This window comes from Megalopta genalis, chromosome 7, assembly GCF_051020955.1.
Source record: "Megalopta genalis isolate 19385.01 chromosome 7, iyMegGena1_principal, whole genome shotgun sequence".
Taxonomy (NCBI): Eukaryota; Metazoa; Arthropoda; class Insecta; order Hymenoptera; family Halictidae; genus Megalopta; species Megalopta genalis.
The window spans coordinates 10,730,028-10,745,356 of NC_135019.1; the positions used below are offsets into that span (position 1 = coordinate 10,730,028).

Genomic DNA, 15,329 nt, shown 5'->3' on the forward strand with positions numbered 1-15,329 from the left:
ATTTCCTATTCTATTGGGATGTAAAATAATGCTGATTACGTTGCGAAAATTTCACCTAGGGATATTTTTGCACTGTAATCAGTCTATGTCCGCATTGCTTGAAATCGAATAGAGTGAAGTTGGCACAAAATGGATGCTGCTTGCAAATACATCAATTTCAACTAAACATCGACTTGCAAAATGGGAAATCAATTAGTCGGCATCGCGCCTAGTCAAATATTTCCAGTAGAACATTATTTGACGGACCATAGTGACTTATTATTTGATGTAAAGTAAGTAGATTCAATTAGTTTTAAACAAATGTAATGTTGGTCTTTTGCTACAACCTATGTGTTTGTTCTTTCAAAAATACTGTCTCGACATACTAAATGGAAATTAAAACGATTGGACAATGGTTTTCATATGATAGAAACATTATATTATATCTTTCGTTGAATGTTATCGAATAATTTAAAGTAAACAATGAGTCGCATAAGTTATATTGACTTGACCATTTGGCAATAAATGTTTATGCAAATTTTTCTTTCATAGTTCCATTTATGAATATAGGAATCGAAAAGTAATCAACAATCTCTATTAGAATTTTCAGTGCGTATACAATGAATTAAAAATACATAGTTTCAAAAGTGTTAAAATAGTTCAAAAATCTGTTAAATACTTTCTGTGTTTCATAATTTTTATTTAAATAAATGCAGCTTAGGAAGCACCAGATTTTTTAAAGTGGCCAGAGCCAGAAGCCAAGAGGGTCTCATAGTAGTAAAAGTTTTTGCTATTCATGATCCAACATTGCCATTATCAGCGTACAAGGATAAACTTGAGGAGATTAGATCTAAATTAGCATCTGCCGTAAATTGCCTACCATTTCAAAGAATGATTGTAAGTATTTTTATGTATTGTATTTAATATATTGATATAGATAAATCATAGATAAATTTTTTAACAGCTCACAGAAAAATCAGGGTCGATAATGAGAGAATACGTGAAGTATTCGCTTTATGATAGAATTAGTACTAGGCCATTTTTAACAACTATAGAGAAAAAATGGATAACTTTTCAAGTTTTATATGCATTACATCAAGCACATAAGGTGAGGTATTATTGAAAACAATACCATCAGGGTAAATTCTTCTTTTTTAAACTAGACAAGTGAATTAATCGTGTAACAGACATTTTAGTAGTCCTAAAAATTAATATTTGTTTAACTGTAGTTTGGAGTATGCCATGGTGACATAAAGTTAGAAAATATTATGATTACCAGCTGGAACTGGATTCTACTCACAGATTTTGCAAGTTTTAAACCGACTTACTTACCCGAAGATAATCCAGCTGATTTTTCATATTTTTTTGATACATCTAGGAGAAGGTACATTCCATAATTGATTTAATTCTTCATCAAATCGTTATATTATACACTTATTTTAATATAATGTTTTAGAACATGTTACATTGCGCCTGAACGGTTTGTGAAAACATTATCGTCAGAATTGTGCAATACATTATTATTATCTGAGCAAGAGTTAAAAACGGGTGATTTGCATCCAATGATGGACATTTTTTCTGCAGGCTGTGCTTTAGCAGAGTTGTATAATGAAGGACACCCTCCATTTGACTTTTCTCAACTATTAGGTGCGTATATGATATATAAAAATTGTCTCTAACTTATTATGTATAATAATATTATGAGTAAATAATGAAAAATTATTTTGTTATGCTACATGAAGCATATAGAAACAATGAATACTCTGCGAACAAGCATCTGGATGCCATAGAGGATCCAGGAATACGTGAATTGCTTGCGTCTATGCTGGAAAGAAATCCAGCAAACAGGAAAAGTGCTGAAATTTATTTGGCGCAGGCTCGTGGTACGATATTTCCGGAATATTTCTATTCGTTTCTGCAGTCGTATATGCTTATTTTCTCTGCTGCTCCGATTCTGTCGCCGGATGAAAAAATAAATAGACTCAAAAAAGATATCGGTAATATTATTAACATTTTGAAAGCAGAAGAAAATGAAAAGATAAAAAATGATAGAGAGGAAACAACTAGGAGTATTCAATTTAATAATAGCGTAGAATTATTAAAACACGATTCTGGCCATAGTGAAGAGAATACTGTTGTGGATGGCGACAGTGATCACAGTATCGATAAAAGTGATCTAAACCAGATAGATGAGAAAACAGATAGTAAAGAATTCTCCTCTTCAGAGCCTTTAGAAGGTCTGGTTATTATAACTCAGCTGGTTACGTCGTGTATACGAGGCTTGCATCATTCACAGTCGAAATTGCAGAGTCTTGAAATACTGCTTGAATTAGCAGAAAATACTTCAGATGAAACGATACTGGACCGCATTTTGCCTTATATTGTAAGTTAGTTTTAACATTTCGAATAATATCATTGTTCAATACCAGTTTTGGTCACGATATTTATATAAAATCTGTTACAGTTTCATTTGGTTCATGACCCTGCTCCACGAGTGAGAGTATCAGCTATACACATATTGACGAAATGTTTGCACCTTGTAAAATCAATTCCGCCGACAGATGTAAATATTTTCCCAGAATACATTTTACCAGGTCTGGCGCATATCACACAAGACGAAGCAGTTATAGTTCGGGCTGCATATGCGGAAAATATCGCACATCTGGCACACATAGCGCTACGTTACTTGGAGAATTCTCACCTGTCGAATTTGAGTAATAAAGAAGGTCCAAAACCAAGTTACGATAGCGAGCTTCAGACATTACACGAAATGGTAATTAGCTGGATACATTCGTAATTGTCTTTAAATCTGTTACATACTAAATCATGTGATATTATTAGGTTCAACAATCTGTGTCCATGTTATTAACAGATCCCCAGAATTTAGTAAAGCAAACATTAATGGAGAGCGGAATAAATAAACTCTGTGTATTTTTTGGCAAGCAAAAAGCGAACGATATTTTGCTAAGTCATGTTATCACTTTCTTAAATGATAAAGAGGACAAGGAATTAAGGGGCTCCTTCTTCGAGTGTATCGTGGGTGTAGCTGCTTATGTTGGATGGCACAGTAGTCCTATACTTATGCCTCTTCTTCAACAAGGATTAGCAGATCCTGAAGAATTCGTGACGACTAAGGCTATCAATGCAATGGCGACTCTCACCGAATTGGGTCTTTTACATAAATCCGGGCTTTATCAACTGCTATATGAGACTACAGTCTTTCTAGTAAGGCCCTATACCTTAACAATGAACAAGCACTGTTAATAATACTTAAAATTATATTTTGAAATTCTGATATTTTTTAACACAATACCATCCATAGGTGCACCCCAATTTATGGATAAGACACGCGATAGTCGGTTTCATATCCGCCGCGGCAAGAACACTCAGCTTGGTGGATGTCCAATGCAAAGTGCAGACAATGATCCAGCCGTACTTAAAACATCCTCTGATTCAAATCGAAATCGAGATTTTATTGTGGGAAGCTTTGGTACCGCCTATACCAAGAATTGTTTACGATTCTGTCGTGAAGTATTCCGATGTAGAAGAACTGTTTCAAGTTCTTGAACAAAGACAAGCAGCTCGCGCTAAAGCAGTAACGGGAATCGTGCCACAATATAACGAAATGAGTACCTCGTTACGAAATGTGAGTCAATAACACTATCTAACAAGTTTTAATATCTACACTTGTTCCAAGGAAAACGCGTTGTATACATTTTTAGACTTAACTTTTCTGCCCATAGCTTTTTAGACGACTGAGTTCGGAATCCATGACCGAGACCGTTGAGGATCAGTTGCTGATAATGAAACCACATTTAATGAAAATTAATAAGTATCGGAATTCGGTGGACGCAAAGCAAAGTACAGTTAAATCCATGGATGGGAAACTGGAATTAAGCTCTATGAAGGACAGGATACGACATCACATTGTAATATTATATCCTGACACGAAAGCCGACCTAGGTCTGCCACCATTTAAACGATTAGATCGTAGAACATCGGATAGCGTCGGTACATACGCAACGATGAACCAAGAATGGCGTACGATGTTCGCAGCACAAGATAACGTTCAAGTAATTAAACAAATAAGACACAACGATTAGATTTTATATGATATTTATTGACTCCTTTATACATTACAGCACACCGTGAAAATGTCAGACATGACTGGAAGTAGCGGTAGCCCTAGTCAAAGCTTGCACGGAGGGGATATACATTTATCACCTCAGCATAGCTTGTCTGATATGAATAGCATAAACGATCACTCTCTCCACGAGCGATCATATATTCAATGTATGTCTTTCTTAGAATGATCTTTGATGTTAGCATAAAGAAATGTGTTACAAAAAATACAACTTTCTGTAATTCTTCAGACAGGTGTGCACCTTGTAGATTAGAGGTGAGACAGCTGACGTACAGGAAGCAAGAGCAGCATGCTGCAGCATTAAGAGCACAGCATTGGGCTGATAATATTGCATGGCAAACCGGTAATTAATTATCATTACTTTTAGACGTCGTACTCAGATTTACATGAAACATTTGTGATCTTCGATAGGGTCAAGATTATTGCCAAGTGGCTGGAGACCTAGGGGAGTTTCGGTTGCCCATCTCCATGAACACAGAGCAGCAGTGAATAGGCTAGTTTCCATACCAGACACTAGTCTATTTGCAAGTAGCTCTGCGGACGGATGTATTAAGATATGGGACGCTAGTAAAATGGAGGGCCGAAACATAGCTAATCGTTCTAGGTAAACAATCCTTTAGGCTCTTGTACATGTATTATGTTCTTCAGGCGTGGTTGATTACGTTGCATGATTATATACTTGAATCATTTTAGGCAAACACACATGCACAGAGGTGGTCCTCTAGTTGGCCTGGCAGTGTGCGATCAGGGGCAGTCGCTAGCAAGTTCTGCGAGTCAATCGGGCACAGTGTTCGTTTTAAGAATTGAACCGAATTCGAGCAAAATGAGCATCATTGGAACCAGACAATTGGATCTTCAGGTAACTAACGATGTGTACCATTTTGTTACTATCTATGGTACATGATTAAATCATTATTTAGGAAGAAGGATGCGCGGTGGACCTGCAGTACTTGGACTCAGGATCGCAGTCGGTTCTAGTATACGCTTCTCTATATGGTTCATTGGTTGGATGGGACTTGCGGTGTCCCGGTACAACGTGGCGTTTAGAGAACGACCTAAAAAACGGCGTGATTACTTCCTTTTGTGTGAACAATTATCAACAGTGGCTGACACTTGGAACCAGTTCGGGTGTGCACACGTGTTGGGACTTGCGATTTCAGTTACCGATAACCAACATCAAACATCCCACCGGTAAAGTAATCAAATCAGGACACAGTTGGGTTTAACGAATACACGATCCTTGAATAATCTCTGTAACGTTCTGTTCAGGCGCAAGAGTTCGAAAAGTAATCACCCACCCAACCGAACATTCGTGGATTATCTCCGCTGTGCAGGGAAACAACGAGATTTCCATGTGGAATCTTGAAACCGATTTTCGGCAAATGGTACTCTGGGCGTCGAGTGCTCCGCCTCTCAGCCATTCTCAGGGTGGTCACAGTGTATGCGCCTTATATTCCGGATGCATCGATCGCTTTGGCTTTCTGCTAGCCGGCGGTGCCGACATGAGACTACGTTTTTGGGATTTGAATACTCCTAGCGAATCTTACGTCGCGCTACCTGCAGCCAACGACGCCACCCCTCCAAGTTCATTAGCATACGAGTTAGTATTAGCAACACGATCGCTCTATTTAGCAGTATTTATTTAAAAATTCTTATTATTATTACATTTTATTATTATTACATTTGTATATACATTCCCGTGGTTTATTTCCCAGGCAACGGTTGATAGATGGAACAAACGTCGTGCAAGAAGTCTTAGCCAACGATGGGCCCGCGCCGTCGTCGTCCGTGGGAGGCAGCAGCGTTCGAACAAGAAACTCGGAAGAAGGTGGCCAGGGTCCAGAAACGCCACCGTCGGGCCACCACGACACGATCTCTGCCGTATCTATGTCGAACACCTGTATTCTGACTGGCAGCACGGACGGCTTGATACAAGTTTGGAAATGATTGTTCTCGCTTCCGTCGTCCACGGTGTCCCGACTCTGCACAAAGTGTACAAATGTTCTTTAGCGTAGAAAACGATTCGACCAGACATCGAGATTTTGTACGAACGTGCTGCTACAGTAATTCTGTGATCTTTTATTTGTATATACTATATACTGTGTACTGTATATAAACCGTAATTTATTAAGACCATCGATAGTCGTAATGATGATAACAATATTACCATGCATTTCCGCGGACGAAACGTAACGCGACAACGTTACTTCAACGACACCATGATCTTTCTGTATAATTATAAATGATTTATTTTTCTACGTGAAACGTAAAACCGACGAGAGAGAGAGCTTCGATATACTGTAACATACAAAATACAGTAAACGTTTCTAGACTTTAGTGTACTAGCAGCGAGAGCTAATCGCATGAAATCATGTCAGGACGATACGATTGATCAGTGTACAAATCAAATGGCGCCGTGTAAACATTGTTCACATGCTATTTATACCGGCTGGCGTATGTAACGACTGCGTAATTTTGTGTTAGATCAATAGTTCACTTGTATAACGACTGAAATACTCATAACCAGTGGATATCTTCATACTTCCTAATATTGTTACAATAAAATTCATATTTTGAACGCACCTGCGATGGTTTGATCACTTCGGATCGTTACCAGGGACAGATTGGCGCGACGGGATAGGACCCTCTGCCCGTGAATGCAAAAGGATCAGGATTGATCGTTCTGCAGATCTCCTTCCATCGTTCTTTTCCACCTTTTCCCTGTCTTCGTTTGAACTCTTGCTTCCCCTGATTCGGCGGACGATAATTGTAACCGGACTGATCGCCGAACAGAATCTCGATCCATGGAGCCGCGGTCACGGTGACGATCAGCAATAAGAATGCGAACAGAATCTTCATTGTAAGCTACTATAGTTAGCTACACGGATTAAAGATCGACGAAGAACGCCTGGACAAAAATAATAAACCGGTGATCTCAGAATTCAATTTCAAATGAAGCGCGACATAGAGAGTTCATTTAAAATTTTTCTTATAATAATCAATTTATTTATCGTGTAGTTATTAGTATTTATTTAGTTATATATATTTATATATTTTTATTATTATTTTATTTATATATATATATATTTATATTAATATTTATTTATTTAGTAGTTATTTATAGTGTAAACACCACTGTTCACGAAACGACCAGATTCGTTGTATGTACGCACGGGTAACCAAGCACGGGGCAAGACACTAACTAACTTTCATGCTAAAAGGTCCGACGGCCAATTGTTGCGACATGTGCTTGATGAACTCGTTATTCGCCCGCTTTCGAACTTCACACTTTTTTGAACAGACCAATTACGAGCACGTCTGCCGTTCTTCCGGGTACTCCGGCACTACGATCGAACTAAATCGGCGATTAGACTTCGCTGGACATACGAACAGTTTTTATTTGTTGTATTTTCAAAGAGAAGTTTGAGCTGTAACTCGCGGTAACGAGTACACTCTCGTAATGCAGAGATGCTGGATGGTTGCTGCTGTTTTATATACCAGGACTGCCCTACCGCTCCGAAAAAATCGCCTCTGCAAGAAGTTGCAAATGCGCTTCCGTTGGTCTGGCATTGTTTGCCAGAGTCTCGATTTAAAAAAAAAACCGCCCCGAGAATTATTTATTATGATTTATTAATATTTCTTTGGATACATTGCACATCCGCGATTATATTGTCTCTCCTTAATCTCTAATCAATTTCTGTTTAGGTGCTCTTTATTTCATTGAGATTCCTTTAGAATCTGTGGATTGTTGTAGAGGCAAACGCTGTCATTGTACAACAATTTGCATGTTATTTTCGGACATAAAAAAGAAGTTCCGAATCACAGAATCTGCGTAACAATGGCGGATCATGCGTGACCGTCACATTGAACTTGGGGAAGTCCCTATATGCTCCTGTCTTCTACGTAGAAATTGTATTTTTATTCGCACGGCGTACCATCGTTTTGGTATTCCGCATGTGCAGCGGATTATGTCTCAAGAGAAATACACGATAATATATGCAACGCCGATTTAATTATGGTTACTCATTTGTTCGGCTCGCTGATGCGCAAAAAAACTGCATTTCCGTTCTTCTCTGAATTATCGTAGACTACGGATCCTCGTACAAATTTCAAAACTCAGCTACTCGAAGGAAAGAAAAATTATTCCGTATTTTCGCGAAAGTAACAGGGAATTGATTCGGTTCGCGTGATAATTTGGTTTTTGCGTGATAACGAATTTGATTACAAACGACCCTGCTTCGCAGCAACATTTGTGTCAAGGTTCCCGATGATCTCCGCGCTATCTCTCGAAATTAAGGTCAATTGTTCCATCATCTGGACCGATAAACTCGTTTTTTATTTCATCGAATTCTGATTTATTTCATCGAATGTTATGAACGGCGTCAAAAGTCCGCAAAACCTTCATTTCATCATTCATCGTCTTGTGGGTATAGTACACACACACACACACACACACACACACACACACACACACACACACACACACACACACACACACACACACACACGAACCGAAGCATCTACATTTATTTAATACATATATATTTACAAACGGAATCTATATATATATTATATTATATTATTATTATATATATTATATTATATTATTATATATATTATATTATATTATTATATATATTATATTATATTATTATATATATTATATTATATTATTATATATATTATATTATATTATTATATATATTATATATTATATATATAACTTGGAGTTTATAGATTCCGTTTGTAAATGTATTATCGTCAACAGACAATTCTTTCCAGCGGTACCAGACCGAAAATTTCGGAAGTCGACGGGTCATTCCGTAAATAGCAAAGAGCCAGGTTACGCGTAATCGTTCTCATTAAGGTTCGCCATGAATAAGCCGTGACTATTTCCTATTACCGTAATAGCCGGTTTCCAGGCTGTCGAACTATTAATAGCATTTGGCAGAGAAAGTCTGCGACGGTGTTTTGCGCCAAGGGGTTCGCGATTCTCGAGTGATTTTCTTGCGAACACGTTCGCGGATTCGCGAGTCTGGATTCAAGTTCATGGGTTCTTAAAATCTGAAAGATAAACGCCGGGTCACGGTGAACTGGCTGTTACAGATATCATCGTGTCCCGATGATATATCTTCCCAGGATCCAACAGGATCGACAGAAGTACCGCAACCGGAAGACTCCGGCATAAATGGATGAATCATAGGAGTCTGGCGGAAAAAAAATGTATTTTATGTAGACACCGTATATTAGTATTCAGCGAGAGGCACGCGCGTTGAAACCCATGAACAAGTAGCTTCTATTATAAGAAGTTCAACCGCGGAATGGCATGCGTTGACCGGTACACTGTACGCGTCTGTTTCTAACAAATAAATCATCGTTCGTCGCCGGAGACAGTCGCAATCGAACCACGAAGATGTTTTCAGATTTTGTACCCCGCCAACCGTTTATTGGTAGGAGAACTGCTGCTCCATCGACGCTTTTCTAGACGCGATCCAATTTTATAGCAGCAGTTAAATACACCCCGACAGGCTGTTTGTTATTCTTCGGCATCCGACGAGGATAAAACGTATTGCTTGCAAATATATTTAGGCGCGAACATTGGAGTTTATCGTCTAAATATTTAGAATACAGATTTTCCTGAAGTCGCTGTTCTACGCCGGCTGCACCACGCGCGTCAGTTCCGTTTCACTGGTGATTCCGAGAACTTCTGCATCCCCTTCGTTCGCGGCGCTACCAAGAATGCCAACATCCAAGTAACTCATGATTTCTGTATTCTAAAATAAAGAAGATAGATTTCGTGTATACTATTCTTTTCACATTACAAGCGATACATTTTCGAGAATGTCGAACAGCCTCAATGCGGAGGAGAAAGACAGTCTACAGGTGAGAAACCGTGCGAGCCTCTCGTTGAAAATGCAACGAAGCTTTAAAAAGATGAAGAGAAGCATTCAGAAGATCACCGGTACGTTATTCTCTGTGCATGCTTATTCGATACCGTATTATTATTATTATTATTAATCGAACGTAATTTGTACCGATGCCACTAGTCCGCCGATACAGGGTGTTGCAAAACAGGTAGACTCTGGCCGGATAGAAAGTGATCTTTCACATTTCCAGCTTCCTGGCTCATTAAAACTAACGCACAGTTCTAATAAAAGGAGGATTAGCCATTTTTATTCTATGAATTTGCGAACTTTCATTTTCTCAATTAATTTGGTGAAGATTAAAATGAAGAGATTTCTCGATCGATTCTGGTGAAACTAATAGAAAAGCCATATATCTCCATGCGTAATGATGATAAATACATAAAGCATAATCATATTTTTTTAAAGTAAAGTAAATATACTGTGTTTGCGTTTGAGCACCCTGTACCACCGATCTAACGCGCGTCTGTCTAAAAGAATCGATGCTCCGCTGGCACAGATAAAAATTATCGTACAAGACGATTTTCAATACTTTTAGAATCTTCGACGACTGTACAACCTCACTGCGTTTTCGTAGAGAACATGCAAGACGACGAGATGCAGCAGCCGTATATATTTCCGGAACGGCTCTCCTCTTTAACGTGCCAAACGGGCTTCACGAAGGATGAGATCCGAAAGCTCTATCGCGCCTTTAAACAGTATTGTCCGCGAGGCGCGGTGACCACGAACGACCTGAAGCCGGCATACGCAAAACTGTTTCCGCTAGGAGATCCGGCGAAGTACACTCAGATAGTGTTCAACACCTTCGACAGGGACGGTGACGGTGTTGTCAGCTTCCAAGATCTCCTCGCTGAGATAGCTCTGATCGCGAACGGTGACCTGGACCAGAAGCTTTCCTGGATCTTCAGGTGACCGGTCAGAAGCAATGAAAGTTACATGCTCGATATCTGACTTTCTAGTCTTGCCCTCCTCTCCGTTAGGTTTTACGACTTGAACGGGGACGGTTACATCACGAGAAAGGAAATGCTGGTCATAATATCCGCGATTTACGAAATGCTGCATAATGGACAGACTATCCAGCGTATGGTCGACAGACACGTGGACATGGTTTTTGAAAAGATGGATACCGATAAGGACGGAGTCATATCTCGGGAGGAATTCATGAATTGCTGCAACAATGTATAATCAAATTAATAAAACTATAGTTAAAAGTTGAAGAATGGGTACATTGTGAATTAATATTAATACTATTCTTTTATTACAGGATTCCACGATTCTGAATCAACTGGAGTCATTCAATCGATTCTGGTGATGATCCTAGTATTTAACAAATGCAATTGTGGAATTCTATTATGCACGTTCCTCGCACTCTTCAGAAAATGTTTCTACCGTTACAACGATGCGAATAACGCGGTTCCGTGTAAACCAATTTTGTACTCTTAAAACAACCTCTTCTGTAAAATATAGAAAACACAAGCGAGAAAAAATGCAAACGCTAGTGCTAATAAAACTTTATCCGTGACCTCTCTTCTACCATATTTGCCTAATAACTTTCCTGATTGAACTATTACTTGCTGTTGGTGCTCCAATTCATCTGTGGTGCTAGACACCTTGTCAGATGAAGTTACTGTAATATACAACAATTTTTATGTTCCATAAATCATGTCCAACTATACTTGAATGAAATGTACAAGAGAGAAGTATACTTAATGTATCCAATGCATCTGCACTTCTTTGAGTTGTCTCTGCCAAATGTCTGGATATACTTAAAAGTTTGTCCGAGAGTTGGCTAGACTTGTTCGCTAAGCTCCTTCTGTCATGCCTTCTACGTAAATCTGCCTGGTGTTCTTCAGGCATCGATAGGAGTTCTTCTTTGGAAATTTTGTCTATCATACATTTGCTAAAAATATTGGCCTTGCAAAATGCTGCTAAAGAGTTTTTGTACTGTTGCTTATAAGTATCTATTTCTGCCTGAAGCTCCGCTTTCTTTTTTTCCACAAGTTCTCTTTCGATCAAAGACTCTAGTTTGGATAAAGATGACTGTAAGGCTTCCCTTTTTATCCTGCCTTCGTTATTCAATTCATTGAGCAGTTGTAGGGGTCCAGTGCATTGCTGTATATCCTAAAAAATACTGATTTAGTAAAAAAAAACAAAATAAAACAGCTGTTTGTATTTCTCATAATTCAAACGAGGTTAGAACTATTAATATAATATTAAAATATACCGATGTATACATTTTTTAAAACGCAAAAGCCTTATAAAACATTCGATTAATAGTAAATTAACTAAACAATTGTTAATTTATAACGTTTGTTGAAAATAGACCGTTGTTGACGTTAGTGTTCCAGGTTATATTGACATTTGTATTGTTAAGAGAAGTATTCGTTTTTTAATGATAATTACTTGGATCAGAGCTGTAAGTTGGAGGTGATTTTTTACGATATTTTGACGTATCAACTCCAAATCTAACTCCTGAGTCTCCATTGATGCACGTGCTTTTTGACAGTTCGTTTATGTATCCTCTACTGTCATAAGCAAAAAGCGGAATGTATAGTTAATTAACCTTTGTTCCATATAATTGCCATGTCATGTACAAACTTCTGTTTTATACAATACGGTATGTTTTTATAATTAAAGATCTGTATCATATTGATAATTAAAATATAGTGTAACTTCGAATAAATAAAGTTGTATTGCTAAATATATTAAGATAAGTACAAGGTAATACAATTTATTAATGTACAATTTGAGTATTACATTGTTATCATACGACTGGTACACTGTTGTCTAACAAATACAATTTTGACCATAAATACAATATAGATTGAATTAGTACAACAATTTTGTTGACAGAATACAATTGATTTAAATAAAATATTAACTTAAAATAGATAAGTTAGGTATAGACTGTGCTCGGATAATACTGTACAATTCGACATGATCGTATTTACCTTTTTTTATAATGCACAGAGAGCACGATGTGCCTATTCTATAACATTCTATGTTACACGAGTCTCTCAGACATTAACAGAGATCATACAATAGTAACAATTTAACGAAGGTAAGTTATTACAGCATTCGTGAAATCTGTTGTAGAACTTTGTCCACCTAAATCTTTTGTTAAAACTTTTCCGTCGTTCAAGACGCGGTTCAACGCATCCCTAATTTGTTCAGCATAGCGTGACAAGTTAACGTGACGCAGAAGTTTTACTGCGCAAAGAAGCATGGCAGTAGGATTTGCAACATTTTTACCAACAGCCTCTGAATATGTGTGCCTCGCACCCTAAATTGCAAGTGAATTCTTATTATATTTCGTACAATTTAAAGTATGCTGTCACAATTTTGTATATTAAATGCGTTCTTACCGGCTCAAAAACAACACACTCAGGACTATAACTGGCACCCGCGACTACACCAGCACCGCCGACAAGTCCAGATGCAAGGTTGTCTACAATATTACCATACAAATTTGGTAATACCATTACATCGAACTGATGTGGATTGGATACCATCTGCATAGTACAGTTGTCCACAATCATTGTTTCAAATATAACCCTGCAATTAAAACAACATAATTGTTAATCTATAGTAAATAAACCAGATTGTGAAAATAAGCTTTATCTCTACCTAGGATATAATTTGGCTATTTCTTGACACGATTTTAAAAATAGACCATCACCAAGTTTCATAATGTTGGCTTTGTGAACGCAAGTGACCTTCTTGCGATTGTGTTTCATGGCATAATCGAACGCGAATTTTGCTATTCTTTGACTTTTAGTGGCAGTGACTATTTTCAAACATTCTACCACTCCTTTCACAGATTCATGCTCGAGTGCAGAGTATTCTCCTTCCGTTTGTTCTCTGATGATAATACAATCAACATTCTTATGACGACATTTAACTCCAGGCAATGATTTTACGTGTACTACGTTTGAATACAAGTCCAGACTTTTACGTAGTTTCATATTCAATGTTTGGAGCTCTCCGGTCATGGAGTGGTCCGGTGTTGCTAGAATTCCCTGTTGGAGAATAGTTAACGTTAGCTATTAATTTATAATATTATTATTAAGATTATCCAATGAACAATTTAAATATGTAGGTACCTTCAAGCATACACGGTTCCTTGCAATACTATTGGACACTTGTTCGAGTGGTGCACTTAATGTTGGATTTACTTCCGAAAGGAAGTATGGCTCAAATTCAACCGGTACATTGGCAGCTTTGAAAACACTTTGCACCGAGACCACTAATTCTGGTCCAACACCATCTCCTGGTATGAGGGTACATTTTACTTTTCCTTCTTGTTCAATTGCCTGAAATAACAATTATTTCAATTAAATGATATATCGAAGTATTTGCTACAAATACTTAAATACGTACAGTATCTTGTTGACGTACTGCTCCTACATGCAGTGCCCTAATAGATCCCTTCTGGGCAGTCTGCAAATAAAAATATTTATTATTGACTTATAAATATCATTTTGCATACATTTCTAAGTCGTATAGTCAAATCATTCATTCCGCATTAAAAAGCTATATTTATAACGATTGAATAACAGAATCACCGAAGTCATTCGTTTTATCGATCTTCTTAATTGAATTTAGAAAAAAACTCCTTATTTTTAATGAACAAATTACCAAAACGTCTCAGCAAATTAATTTTCCCGCTAAACTAGAAAATTTTCATATGTCTATAAGAAAAAGAAATTTCATATGCAACGTCCTTGCGTTAACCATTGGTGTACTCTTAACGTTCACGTATCACTCCATTGAAGAAATTACTGCATAAAACTCGATAATATTTCAATCTGACGGAATGCCGAAAGCTCTAACAATCGTATAAATAATAGAAAGTCTTTGTTTCAATTGAATTTGCATTACCTGCGAAAATAATTTGCAGACGTTTCTCGCGAGTAAAGCCATTTTTTACGACGGACCCCACTGCCGTTCCCACTCTTCCGCTTATAGACCAGTAACGTATCAAATTTGGAAACAACTGGGGCAACTAAAGTATAATTCCCTATTTTAAAAATTTCATTTTCCTCATTTTATATATATATATAAATTAATCACAAGGATTGGACTTTCCGTAACGTAATCATAATTTTTCTGGTTATGAATATATTGAAACGACAACAGAATTGTTAAGAGGCTAGACTCCCTAGCAAGGGGATAACGGTAGAGGACACAGATACCGACAAAATGAGACGAAAATATGGGTTTACGGGGTAACATTTAACTACTTTAAATCAGCATCTTTTTCGATATTTATTGGTATCATC

At 37.5% G+C, this 15,329-nt stretch overlaps 4 protein-coding genes and 1 long non-coding RNA gene across 6 annotated transcripts; 2 read left to right on the forward strand and 3 right to left on the reverse strand.

The window, feature by feature from the left end:
* Nucleotides 1-116: 116 nt before the first annotated feature.
* Vps15 (vacuolar protein sorting 15) lies at nucleotides 117-6,705 on the forward strand. The gene is made up of 17 exons (XM_033485650.2): nucleotides 117-272; nucleotides 696-876; nucleotides 944-1,087; nucleotides 1,209-1,363; nucleotides 1,436-1,626; nucleotides 1,722-2,362; nucleotides 2,444-2,752; nucleotides 2,821-3,204; nucleotides 3,302-3,625; nucleotides 3,723-4,052; nucleotides 4,122-4,272; nucleotides 4,353-4,466; nucleotides 4,535-4,727; nucleotides 4,817-4,982; nucleotides 5,044-5,314; nucleotides 5,393-5,723; nucleotides 5,839-6,705. Exons 1-17 carry the CDS (start codon nucleotides 181-183, stop codon nucleotides 6,068-6,070), a joined length of 4,209 nt encoding a protein of 1,402 aa, XP_033341541.2. The 5' UTR covers nucleotides 117-180; the 3' UTR covers nucleotides 6,071-6,705.
* On the reverse strand, nucleotides 5,746-8,728 carry LOC117229268 (uncharacterized). Its single transcript, XR_013033936.1, has 2 exons — nucleotides 6,707-8,728; nucleotides 5,746-6,105 (listed from the first exon to the last, which is right to left on the reverse strand). It is a non-coding gene; the product is annotated as an uncharacterized LOC117229268 (long non-coding RNA).
* Nucleotides 8,729-8,821: 93 nt separating this feature from the next.
* Nucleotides 8,822-11,569, forward strand: LOC117229271 (neurocalcin-delta B). 2 transcript variants are annotated; one of them, XM_033485653.2, is made up of 5 exons: nucleotides 8,822-9,876; nucleotides 9,949-10,085; nucleotides 10,586-10,955; nucleotides 11,028-11,226; nucleotides 11,312-11,569. In XM_033485653.2, exons 1-5 carry the CDS (start codon nucleotides 9,863-9,865, stop codon nucleotides 11,357-11,359), a joined length of 768 nt encoding a protein of 255 aa, XP_033341544.1. In that variant the 5' UTR covers nucleotides 8,822-9,862; the 3' UTR covers nucleotides 11,360-11,569. The 2 variants fall into 2 exon arrangements, with proteins under 2 accessions (XP_033341544.1, XP_033341545.1); XM_033485654.2 differs by having other exon boundaries at nucleotides 8,829-9,876; nucleotides 10,625-10,955.
* Sec20 (vesicle transport protein Sec20) lies at nucleotides 11,283-12,625 on the reverse strand. The gene is made up of 3 exons (XM_033485655.2): nucleotides 12,451-12,625; nucleotides 11,754-12,168; nucleotides 11,283-11,674 (listed from the first exon to the last, which is right to left on the reverse strand). Exons 1-3 carry the CDS (start codon nucleotides 12,529-12,531, stop codon nucleotides 11,487-11,489), a joined length of 684 nt encoding a protein of 227 aa, XP_033341546.1. The 5' UTR covers nucleotides 12,532-12,625; the 3' UTR covers nucleotides 11,283-11,486.
* A 127-nt stretch (nucleotides 12,626-12,752) lies between these two features.
* On the reverse strand, nucleotides 12,753-15,079 carry Idh3b (isocitrate dehydrogenase [NAD] subunit beta, mitochondrial). Its single transcript, XM_033485651.2, has 6 exons — nucleotides 14,929-15,079; nucleotides 14,428-14,487; nucleotides 14,151-14,360; nucleotides 13,675-14,066; nucleotides 13,413-13,602; nucleotides 12,753-13,330 (listed from the first exon to the last, which is right to left on the reverse strand). The coding sequence occupies exons 1-6, from the start codon at nucleotides 14,968-14,970 to the stop codon at nucleotides 13,100-13,102; spliced, it is 1,125 nt and encodes a 374-aa protein (XP_033341542.1). The 5' UTR covers nucleotides 14,971-15,079; the 3' UTR covers nucleotides 12,753-13,099.
* Between the last annotated feature and the right edge of the window lie 250 nt (nucleotides 15,080-15,329).